Raw genomic sequence first — 12,407 nt, 5'->3', positions numbered from 1 at the left:
TTTATGCTTGATCTTGTAACTTGTTCTTTTCTGAATTGCTCTTTGGATGGTTTGCAGTCTATCTATTCACAATACAGTGTTAGCAATGATATTTCTGCTTTTGTAGACAACAGCAATCATGCTGTGATGTGTGTCCAGCTTGAAATAATTTTAGAATTGTTCATTACAAGCATGCTCTCATCCTGTCAAAGTTCAGATTAGAACCTTGGGATTCACCTAGTATTTCAGTACCAACATCTGTCACACTGTGGCAAATGGAAACACTTCTTCCTATGATTCTCTCTCTGTCTCTCTGTCTCTCTCTGTCTGTCTCTGTCTCTCTCTCTCTTTCTGTGTGTGTGTGTGTGTGTGTGTGTGTGTGTGTGTGTGTGTCTTTGTGTGCGGGTACTAAATATGAATGCTTTCTGATTTCTAGGCCTGAGGAAAAAGTTTTTCTTCAGTTTTATAATTTTAAAATGTCTCCTTATACTATTGTTTTCTTTTTTCTTTTTCTTTTTCTTTTTCTTTTTCTTTTTCTTTTTCTTTTTCTTTTTTTTTTTGGAGGCTGTCCTGGAACTCGCTCTTGTAGAACAGGCTGGCCTCGAACTCACAGAGATCCGCCTGCCTCTGCCTCCCGAGTGCTGGGATTAAAGGCTTGCGCCATCACTGCCCGTCTATACTACGGTTTTCTTGTCAACCACCTTTAAAAAGGTCTCTTAAAGGACTTTTCCCTTTTCTGTTGTGAACTGATTTATGAACGGTTAAAGCTTGGTTACTGATAAAGCCTCTCAAAAATGTTTACCCATAAGAAGCAGGAACATTAGACTTCCCAGGCAATGGGTGGGTGCTTTGAGGAGACAGCAGAATATGGAATTTCAGTTTGCCTGTGCACTTGTTCTCAGTGGTTCTAAACTGAATCTTTGAGGGCCCATTCCTGTCACAGAATAATCATTCTACTCCAAGGATTGGGAAACACCACCCACACCTGACAATAAAACAGTAGTTGTCATTAAGGCCATGTGGCTCAGTGGCTTAGACCCTGTTCGTTTGTGTACAGGAAAATCTAGACAACAAATCTCAATATATTTCTTGTTGTTTGTTCCAACAGATACTAAAAGTTGATGTGACCGCCAATAGAATCAGCTTGCATCGTTTTGACTCAATGACATGGAACGCTTCATAAATTTTCAGAGCAGGATACTACACCAGATTTGAACTACTTATACTTCATAGTTATATACTTATTGTGTATCATCAATTGCTTCATTCCCAATGTGGCTAGAGTATTTTGTGAATTTCTTATGTATGTATATGGCTCCCAAAGATAATATCGCTGGGTCACTTTATGTATGTAATTAATATGGTATATGTGATTCATTATATGAAATTCATTGAAGATGTGAAGATGAAATAGATCCATGTTGAAGTGTGTGTTCGTGTGTGTGTTAGTGTGTAAGGGATTCCAGTGTTTTCCTAAAGATGGCAGCCCCTGTCTGCAGCTAAGCAGAACCTTAAGAATCATGCAGAAGGAACTTCTGCAAGTTGGTATAGGGAGAAGAGGACACTATGCTGGGAGTATGATAGAGGAGGAAGAAAAAGAACGCAGGAAAGATGTGAGGCACTGTTAGGCACAGGAAGAGTAATAGTCATTCTAAGAAGTAGCCTTGTGGGGAGGAGAAAGGGAGGTGACGGTGGTGTCAAGGAGATTTAAGTAGGTAGAGATGAAGGAAGGAGTTGGGTGTACAAAATGAGATGTTTTCATAGAAGTGAGCTTTGAAGTATATAAATCTTATTTCTTGACCATATCTCATGTACATAACCACAGTCCATACAAGCATGCATGATTTATATGCCACAGAAAAATAAAGCAGGTGAATCTACAAGAGATTCTCAATGTTGTGATGTTTGTTTGTGGGAACCTCACAGAGGGGCTGGGTTTCCTGGAGTTCAGAAGAGTCCTGGTCCTGGTGGCATTGGAGTGCCTGCAGTCCAGTACAGGAATGGATGGAATATGGTTTCTAGTCAGGCACATTCCCCAACATCTCTGTAATGACTGTCCCACAAGCTTTAGGTATTGCTTAAGAATCATAGTAGTTTCTGTATCTGGTACAATATCAATTCTGACAGAAAACAACAACAACAACAATAAAAATAAAAAAAAACAAAATTAAACACTAGATAAAATGTGTATGAAGAAATATGAAGCTAGGCTGTCAAGATGACTCAGTAGATGAAAGCTCTTGCCACACAAGCCTGATAATCTGAATTCAATCTTTGGAAACCATAAAAGTGGAAGGAGTAAAAAGACTCCACAAGGTTGTCCTCTGACTGCTAAATGTATGCCATGGCAAATAGGATCCCTTAAAAAATAATAAATAGTAATGAAAAACTAAAATAAAAAATTACGCAGAATGTCCAATAGGGATGTTTAGTATTTTTTGAAAATGAAATATTTCAGTTGGGTATGCATACTTCCTCACATTTTCCCTTTTTATTTTTATTTAAATTAGAAGTAAGCTTGCTTCACATGCCAATCCCAGCTCCCTCTCCCTCCCCTACCCCCCTTGTATCCCCAACCCCCTACCCAATCCCCACACCTTACCCCAGGGAGGGTGATGCCCTCCATGGGGGGTCTCCAGACTCTGTCATTCATCCAGGGCAGGGCCTAGGCCCTCCCCCAAGAGTCCAGGACATGAGAGCATCCCTCATTGTGGGAAGGGCACCCAAAGTTCATTTGTATTCCAGGGATAAATATTACCTAGGCCTCCTCATTGACACCCACATTCAAGGGATCTGGATCAGTCCCATTCTGGCCTCCCAGTCATCAGTCTGGGGTCCAAGAGCTCCCACTTGTTCAGGTCAACTGTTTCTGTGGGTTTCACCAGCATGGTCTTGACCCCTTCACTCATCACTCCTCCCTCTCTGTCACTGGGTTCCAGGAGTTCAGTTCAGTGTTTAGCTGTGGGTGTCTGCCTCTGCTTCCATCAGCCACTGGATGAAGGTTTGGCAGTGGGATTGTAGATTGGCACTCCCCTGACCTGTGTCTAAAATCCATATATGAATGAGTGAGTACATGCCATGTTTCTCTTTTTGTGACGGTTACCTCATTCAGGATGGTTTCTTCTAGTGCCATTCATTTGCCTGCAAACTTCAAGATTCCTTTGTTTTTTTTCCGCTGAATAGTCCTCTACTGTGTAAATGTACCACATTTTCTCTATCCACTCTTCAGTTGTGGTGTATCTAGGTTGCTTCCAGGATCTGGCTATTACAAATAATGTCGCTATGAACATAGTGGAACAGACATCCTTGTTGTATGAATGTGCATCGTTTGGGTATATGCCTAAGAGTAGAATTGCTGGGTCTTATGATAGACTGAGTCCCATTTTCCTGAGGAATCTCCATACTGATTTCCAAAGTGGCTGTACAAGTTGGCACTCCCACCAGCAGTGGAGAAGTGTTCCCCTTTCACCACATCCTCTCCAGCATAAATTGTCATTGGTGTTTTGATTTTAGCCATTCTGACAGGAGTAAGATGATATCTCAGAGTTGTTTTGATTTGCATTTCCCTAATGGCTAAGGATGTTGAACACTTTCTTAAGTGTATCTCAGCCATTTTAGACTCCTCTATTGAGAATTCTCTATTTAGTTCTATACCCCACTTTTTAATTGAATCCTTTAGTGTTTTGGAGACTTGCTTCTTGAGTTCTTTGTAAATTTTGGAGATCAGACCTCTGTCAGATGTGGGGTTAGTGAATATCTTCTCCCATTCTGTGGGCTGCCTTTTTGTCTTGTTGACTGTGTCCTTTGCCTTACAGAAGCTTCTCAGTTTTAGGAGGTCCCATTTATTAGTTGTCGATCTCAGTGTCTGTGCTACTGGTTCAAGAAGCAGTCTCCTGTACCAATTCGTTCAAGGGTACTTCCCTCTTTCTCTTCTAAGAGGTTTAGTGTGGCTGGATTTATGTTGAGGTCTTTGATCCATTTGGACTTAAGTTTTGTGCATGGCAATATACATGGATCTACCTGCAGTCTTCTACATGCCAGCATCCAGTTATGCCAGCACCATTTGTTGAAGATGCTTTCTTCAACAAATTGTATAATTTTAGCTTCTTTGTCAAAGATTAGGTGTTCGTACTTGTACTGGTTAATATCAGGGTGTTCAATTTGATTCCATTGGTCTTCCTGTCTATTTTTGTGTAAATACCAAGCTGTTTTCAGGACGATAGCTCTTTAGTGGAGCTTGAAGTCAGGGATGGTGATGCCTCTGGACGTTGCTTTGTTGAACAGTGTTGTTTTGGCTATCCTGGGCCTTTTGTTTTTCCATATAAAGTTGAGAAGTGTTCTTTCAAGGTCTGTGAAGAAATGTGCTGGGATTTTGATGGGGACTGAATTGAGTCTGTAGATTGCTTTTGGCAAGATTGCCATTTTTACTACATTGATACTACCTATCCAAGAGCATAGGCGATCCTTCCATTTTCTAGTGTCTTCTTTTATTTCATTCTTTAAAGACTCAAAGTTCTTGCGATACAGGTCTTTCACTTGTTTAGTTAACATTATTCCAAGGTATTTTATGTTGTTTGTGACAATTGTAAAGGGTGATGTTTCTCTGATTTCTTTCTAAGCCCTCTTATAGTAGGGCTATTGATTTTTTTGAGTTGATCTTGTATCCTGCCACTTTGTTGAAGGTATTTAGCAGTTGTAGGAGTTTCCTGGTAAAGTTTTTTGGATGGTTTATGTAAACTATTATATCATCTGCAAACAGTGAAAGTTTGATCTCTTCCTTTCCAATTTGTATCCCCTTGATCTCCTTTTGTTGTCTTATTGCTCTAGCTAGAACTTCAAGTACAATATTGAAGAGGTATAGAGAGAGTTGACAGTATTTTCTTGATCCTGATTATAGAGGAATTGCCTTGAGTGTCTCTCCATTTAGTTTGATTTTGGCTATTGGTTTTCTGTATATAGCTTTTATTATGTTTAGGTATGTTCCTGTTATCCCTGATCACTCCAAGACTTGTATCATGAAGGGGTGTTGGATTCTGTCAAAGGCTTTTTCAGCATCTAGTGAGATGATCATGTGATTTTTGTTTCCCAGCTTGTGTATATGATGAATTTTCATATGTTGAACCATCCCTGCATCCCTGGAATGAAGCCTACTTGATCATGGTGGATGATTTTTCTGATGTGTTCTTGGATCCCATCTGTCAGTATTTTATTGAGTATTTTTGCATCAATGTTCATGAGGGATATTAGTCTGAAGTTCTTTTTCTTAGTTGTGTCATTGTGTGGCTTGGGTATCAAGGTTATTGAAGCCTCGTAAAAAGAGTTTGGCAAAGATCCTTCTGTTTCTATTGCATGGAAAACTTTGAGGAGAATTGGTATAAGCTGTTCTTTGAATTTCTGGTAGAATTCTGCACTGAGGCCATCTGGACCTGGACTTATTTTGGTTGGGAGACTTTTGATAACTGTTTCTATTTACTGACGTGCTATAGGTCTATTTAAATTGCTTATCTGTTCTTGATTTAATTTTGGCAAGTGATATCTATCCAGAAAATTGTCCATTTCCTTTAAGTTTTTGAATTTTGTAGAGTATTGGTTTTCAAAATATGACCTGATGATTCTCTGGATTTCCTCAGAGTCCATTGCTATGTCCCCCTTTTCATTTCTGATTTTGTTAATTTACATGTTCACTCTCTGTTGTTTGGTAAATTTGGATAAAGGTTTGTCTATCTTGTCGATTTCCTCAAACAACCAACTCTTTGTTACATTGATTCTTTGTATTGTTTTCTTAGTTTCTACTTTATTGATTTCAGCCCTCAATTTGATCATTTCCTGGCATCTACTCCTCCAGGGTAAGTTTGCTTCCTTTTGTTTAGGGCTTTCAGTTGTGCTGTTAATTCTCTACTGTTACTATTCTCCAGTTTCTTCAGGTGGGCACCTAGTGCTATGAACTTTCACTGCTTTCAAGTGTCCCATAGGTTTGGGTATGTTATATCTTCCCTTTCGTACTGGAAAGCCATTCTGCTTGCTGTATGCATGCAGCGGTGTCTATACTTGCTGCATTGCACCAGTCAGTCATTTGACTCAATGTTCTGACTGTTAAATGAAGCATCATGCATGAGGGGCTGAGATAACTAGGAAACTAGTGAAATGTGGGCAAGCAGCCATAAGAATCATTTGATTTAAAAGGCAAAAGCAAAAGCAAACTGATTATCTCCCGTTGGTTAATGTGAGGAGGTTACAAGGAAATGGCTTACTTAATATTTTAGGAATATCCTGTGGTGCCAACAGGTATACATGGACATATGTTGATCTTGTTGTCCTTAGTGAATACTTTCCTGGCTGGACAATGCACAGGCCCCACTGGTGACCCATGGGATGCTTCCTGACATTTTCAAACTCTAGAAGAATGTTTTAAAATGCATATAGTAAAATGGGACTGATCCAGACACCCTAAATGTGGGTGCCCGCGAGGAGGCCCTGGCAATCTATGGGGCCTCAGGTAGTAGAACAGTATTTATCCCTGGCGTATGAATGAAATTTGGGTGCCCATTCCACATGGAGGGATGCTCTCTTAGCCTGGACACATGGGGGGAGGCCCTAGGCCCTGCCCTGGATGACTTTGGGGATCCCCCATGGAGGAGGAATAGGATGGGGGGTTGGGGAGTGGTGTGGAAAGCAGGAGGGGGGAGGGAGAGGGAGTTGGGATTGACATGTGAAACTAACTTGTTTCTAATTTAAATTAAACAAGAAATAAAAAAATGTCAACCACAACAAAGGAAACATTACAAAAAAAAAAAACGTGCTGAGCATTCCAAATGTAATGTCTCCTGTCTCTTGAATTCACTTTTGACTCTTCATATACTGTGTTGACTTGTCTGATACAACATGGTACTGTGATATTTAAATGCAATATGGAGTAACCAAGTAGAGCTAGCCAGAACTTTGACAATGTTACATCCTTATCATTCTTTGTGGTGGCAACATTTAAAATCTGTTCCCAGAAATGTTTAAGTATAAAAGGTATTTTTGGCTCCTCAGTACTCCCCATATAAAGATGTGTGAAGTTTCCCTCTCAAATTAGAGATATTCTCAGCAGATCTGGAAAACGTCAGGGGAGAAGCCGGGTCCACGATTTACTTGGTTTCTGTATAGGGCAGAGCTGCTGATCTCTGAGTGCAAGCCTGTAGCCAACCATCTCATTACAGTGATTGGAGTCACTAGTCAGAGTATTTTATGCTCCTTTCATTTAAGTGAGGAGCAATCTCAACATGGTCACAGGAGACTTTCTGAGAAAAATTTCATTTTCAAAATGGTGGTGATACCTGTGAAGTTGTACAAAACTCTTTCTTGTCCCTCTTGTTCCTTAGGGTAGGGATAAGATAGCAAGATAGATTCACAGTGTTTTACATTCCCTACTAATTTCAAGACTAATTTCAAGAATATGTATGTATATATGTACATATGTGTGTGTATTGTGTATATGTAGTGTGTTATATATTATATATAATCATATCTATCTTAGCTATTTTTTTCTATTGCTATGACAAAAATGCCATCACCAAGTCAACTTATAGAAGGAAGTATTGACTAGAGCCTGTTCTAGAGGGTAAGTCAATGACCATCATAGCAGGGAGCATGAGGAGATCTTACATCTGGTCCATAGGCATGGGAGAGAGAGAGAGAGAGAGAGAGAGAGAGACAGAGACAGAGACAGAGACAGAGACAGAGACAGAGACAGAGACAGACAGAGAGAGAGAGAAAGAGAGAGAGAGAGCACTAACTTGGAATGGCGGATGGCATGGGATTTTGAAACCTCAAAGCACACCTCCAGGGACACACCTCCTCCAACAAGACCACACCTTCTAACCCTTTTCAAACAGTTCCTACTGGGGACCAAGTATTCAGTTATATGAGCCTGTGGGGACCATTCCCATCCAAGCTACAACAGCATATAACTATCTTTTCCTATGTTTCTATATATTTATGTATCATGAATTCACAGTTTGGAATTAGGAATTACACTCCTAAAATGACTAAGAATGCCAAGTAATTTTATTCACTGGGTTATATTTATGTATATTTTTCCAGTGAGGCATGGAGAACAATATAGGAGGACATTGGGGTTGTAATATCAGATACGCATGTATGCATGTATGTATGTATGTATGTCACAGTGAAGCCTATCATTTTGTGCAATGAAATATGTTAATAACAAACAATTTTACAAAAAAACAATAAGAACAGCATTATTTTATACTTTTGCAAATCTCTTCAAAGTCTACTTCAATAGTTGGGTTCTCATGAGACACCTCCATACTCTGATTTTGATATTATATGGTAAAGCCCATAAGACATTGTGAATGCATGGGAGGACAGTATGCTGCTTCTTTTCCAAAATGCTTGACTGAAACAAAGGAGGAATTTTTCTCATAGAGATATTTCAAGTCCATCATAATCAGGGTAGGCAAGGTAAATTCATGACAGCGTGCACGCGGAACACACTATCCACACAACAGCAGAGTGTGGGTACCACCGTCAAAGGCTTCCATCAGTCACTGGATGACAACAGTTCCTCAAGGGAGGGAAGGCAAGGTGACAGGAGCATAAAGTAGCTGGTCCCCTTGTCTCCATGGTCAGGAAGAGGAGAACAGCAAATGCTTGTATTTAACTTTCTTCCTTCTTCCCAGGGAGTCCAGAACCCAAGCCCAGAGAAGGGTTCCAGTCTTTTGTGGACATTCCAACCCCATTTAACCAATCAGGGTGTGATTATAACCTTAGGAATCCCACACATACGTGCCAGAAGGTTAGTCTCCTTGACCATTGTACATCCTGCCAAGTTGACCATTAACACTATTGCAATGTTAGTCAAATTTAAAAAACAAAAATGCTAAGCCTTTTCACTTAAAGAAGAAATGCATTACCAATTAGCTGTCTTATGTACCTACCAGGATAAATTTGGGCTGTCCTTGGTGGATATCATCAGTTTCACTGGTACTCATTGCTCTTGTCTTTACAGCAGACTTGCTGAGAGTTTTGCATTGGCTTTGGGGTTTGACGCTCTGAATGGAAGGAAGAGTTTCTGACTGGATGGTTTCAGCCACCAGCTTGCTTCTATAGTTGTTTGAACATGTCAAATGCTAACTTTACTTCTGTTTGCCAATGAACAACTGGGAAATAGGAAGTCACGTGCCTGTTCCCGCCAGAAAAATATTTCTATTAGTTTTTCATGAAGTCAACTCAGCATATCATCTGATATAGTCTAACTGCTAATCATCATTGATAATTAGTAAACACATTAGAGATTAGTGTGGATTGTGTGTCACCATTACAACATGAATAATGTTACAAATGTGAAATGTGACAGTGAAGAAGGAATTATCATTTAGAAAAATAGGAGGAACTCATGTAACAACAAATCTCTTTTCTTGAACTTTGGCTAATTTATCTTCCCAATTTAAAATGAGATGTGGGTATATGTTCCCTCTAACAAAGACTAACTTACTCTGACACAAAGACACAGTAAATATGCCTTCCTTACAGAGGAGGCAGAATCTTAAAGTGAGAAATTATTGGAGCATAAAAACAATTTTTGAAGGATCTGTACCACTGAAGACGGGAGAAGTATCCACCAGAGGTGTTTTACCACTTCGTGGTTTTTCAGTTTCTGCTTTAATAGTGTTTGCTTATTTAGACTGATTAGGAGGTAGGGAGAAGGCAGGAGAGGTAACTCAGTTGTTAAGAGCACTCGCTGTTCTTGTGAAAGATCCAGGTTTGCTTCTCAGCATCCATATGGTGGCTCCCAAGCATCTATCTGTAAGTAACTCTAAGGCAACTGACATCCTCTTCCGGCCTCTGTGGGAACCTAGCACACACTTGATGCACACACGTGCATGCAGACAAAAGAGTCATACGTGTAAATAAAATAATCTATAAACACTCAAGTAATTAAGGGGGAAGCATATTTGAAAATTTGCATTCTCGAAGGCAAACTTCAGGAGACAACAATGAAGACAGACAGAGTATGATACAACGTAAGCAATTTATTCTGTCTTCGCTCAGTCGGCAGATGTCTAGCTGTTGACAAGCTGTGGGTATGTTATGGATGTTGAGCCCTGGAGATAGCCATGGGAAAGCTGGACAGAGCCTTCCTTCTTTTTGCACTCTTGGTGTCAGATGAGCAGACGAGCCAGCACAAAGGAGCGTGACAAGCACAGTAATCAGACAAGAACCAGAACAAGAAGGAGGGACTAGCACTCCTGCCCTCCAATTGCTCTCAGTTTTATAGGGCAGTAAATCAGTTGTGGCAGTAGGAGGCTATATTAGCCTTCTCACCTTTGCCCGGTGCTCCCTATGAATTGCAGAGGGACAGACACGGCACGAAAAAACGACAAGACAGCGATGAGGTAAGTGCTTTGTCTGTGGAAGAAATGCTTGAACATATGGGGTCATTTAGTTTTGTAGATTTTCTGGCTCCTGCTCCCTTAAGTTATTTGGATATTCGCAATGGCCTTCTTGACCGTTGTATTTTCTTCTCTTCATAGAGGATGAAAAATGAGGGTGAGACATAAAATGTATGCTGTGTTCACGTGTATGTGCGTGCCTTTCTATGTGGCAGGTGTATGGAGGACAAATGACAAGGGTGTAATGTAAGCTGCCCCTGTCTGGAGAGGGAGAAAGTATTGGAAGAACAAACAGCTGGGATCCTTCTGGAGGTCGGTCAAGGGTGGCAGGGATTGAGAAGACGATGATTGTGCTCCAGATTTAAAGACTTCTAAGTAGGGAAAAACTTCTGCCTCCCACGAATCCCCACACCTTCCTCTTCCTAGGTGATAATATTTCTATGGCAGAGTGATGATAGTGTTCCCAAATTTTTGAAGGTACCTTGTAGAATCTGGAGCTTCGTGAAGATTAAGAAGACCTGGGCAGGGTAACTTCTGTTTTATAGAAGATAGAAAGAACATTCTCCCTGTGAAGAGTACTTGGAGAAAGGCTGGTCAATGGCCAGTGTTTTTGTCTTGATGCTGCTTGTAGCTGTCTGTTTAAGGAACAAAATCAGGAACTCTGAGTGTTTGTGGTGGGTCTCTCCGACTTTTCATTACCTTAACTCTCTCCTCAAGAGGTTTTATGTCTTGGCCTTGAAGCACTATAATCTAGGGGATGTGGAAAAAGTACTCAAGGACCAAGTGAAGAAATAGTGCTTGCATCCTGGGGCTTACCTCAGTCCTCCTTCTAATCATGTCTATACAGAAATTCTTTAACAGCATTTATAAAATGAGAATAATGATGATTGCCTGTTTAGTTTGTTGTAGAGTTATGAAAGTAAAATGATACATTTTTCCATTTCTTCTTTACTGTTGCATGTGTGTGTGTCTGTGTGTGTACATGCTTGCATGTATGTGGCTGCACATGTGATGTGTGTGAGCATATGTGCTCCTGCCTGCATGTAGACACCCCAGGCTGATATCAGAAATCTTTTTTTTCCTCACTCATGTATCTTATCCATTTGAGGCAGGGTCTCTCTGTCAAACCCAGATTTTGCTTACATAGCAAGTCTTGCTCGTCATCTTGCTCTGTGGATCCTATCTCTACCTTTCCACGATGGAATCATAGGAGAGCCAGCATGCCAACCAGACACTGAGTTTTGAGATCTGAACTCCTGTCCACCTTAAGAGTCAAGGTTTTTGATGGCTAAGCTATAGCCCTAGCCCAATATAATTCATATGTAATGGAGAATAAATCTTTTTAATAATTTAGCAGAAGATAGTCAACTGAAAGGTTGAAGTTAATAAGAATAGTTAACCCTTCCAATTTCAACCCCTCAACCTCAGTTTCTCTGAGAGCTAACAGCTCTCCCTGAATTCCTTCTAGAAAATTATCTGTTGGTTATTGCTCCCCACACACATTCCTTTATGAATTACTACACATGGATTGAAAGACTCCTCAATTAAAAATTTCATCATATACCTACATGAAAAATTTATGTAAATGATAATAGCATGATTCTGAAGGACATAAGTGAAGGAAAATGTAAAGTCAGAGAAAAAGCAAAACTAACACAAAAACTAAAGTGAGTACTTGCTTTTTCACACTGATTTTTGATTATTGTTGTATAAGTGATGGTTTAGTGTCTGGGAGCATAGGAGGAAAGAGGCTGAACAACTAGGTGTAGGAGGTGTCACAAAGACTTTGTTCGCAAGGTTAAAGAATTTATAGTTTAGAACACCATTAAGACTTGATTATAGAGGATCCTAATGACTGTCTGTGCTGGGTTATTGGAAACATGATTCAAAGTCACTGGAATGTAATCCAACTGAACTGGTAACTGACTGTCACAACTCAATTTATTTTAAAGTTTAAAAGATTCTCTGGAGTTTACAAAGGAAATTTAAATTTTTCATGCATTATATTTAGATGAGTAGTTGGTTGGCAGT

At 40.0% G+C, this 12,407-nt stretch overlaps 2 protein-coding genes across 2 annotated transcripts in view; both read left to right on the top strand.

The window, feature by feature from the left end:
- The window catches only part of Mgam (maltase-glucoamylase), a 109,533-nt gene extending 107,671 nt beyond the window's left edge, over window positions 1–1,862 (top strand). The window contains exon 93 of the mRNA XM_040728546.1: window positions 1,088–1,862. Within this exon, the coding sequence (XP_040584480.1) occupies window positions 1,088–1,162 (75 nt within the window). The 3' untranslated portion in view covers window positions 1,163–1,862. The remainder of the gene's footprint in view (window positions 1–1,087) is intronic.
- Window positions 1,863–10,349: 8,487 nt separating this feature from the next.
- Window positions 10,350–12,407, top strand: part of Mgam2 (maltase-glucoamylase 2 (putative)) — an 83,538-nt gene continuing 81,480 nt past the window's right edge. Inside the window, exon 1 of the mRNA XM_040728545.1 lies at window positions 10,350–10,379. The gene's annotated coding sequence lies outside the window, so the exon portion shown is untranslated. The remainder of the gene's footprint in view (window positions 10,380–12,407) is intronic.

This window comes from Mesocricetus auratus, unplaced genomic scaffold (genome assembly GCF_017639785.1).
Source record: "Mesocricetus auratus isolate SY011 unplaced genomic scaffold, BCM_Maur_2.0 Super-Scaffold_100019, whole genome shotgun sequence".
Lineage (NCBI taxonomy): Eukaryota > Metazoa > Chordata > Mammalia > Rodentia > Cricetidae > Mesocricetus > Mesocricetus auratus.
Note: the sequence above shows the minus strand (reverse complement) of the source record. Positions and strands in the feature narration are given on the sequence as shown.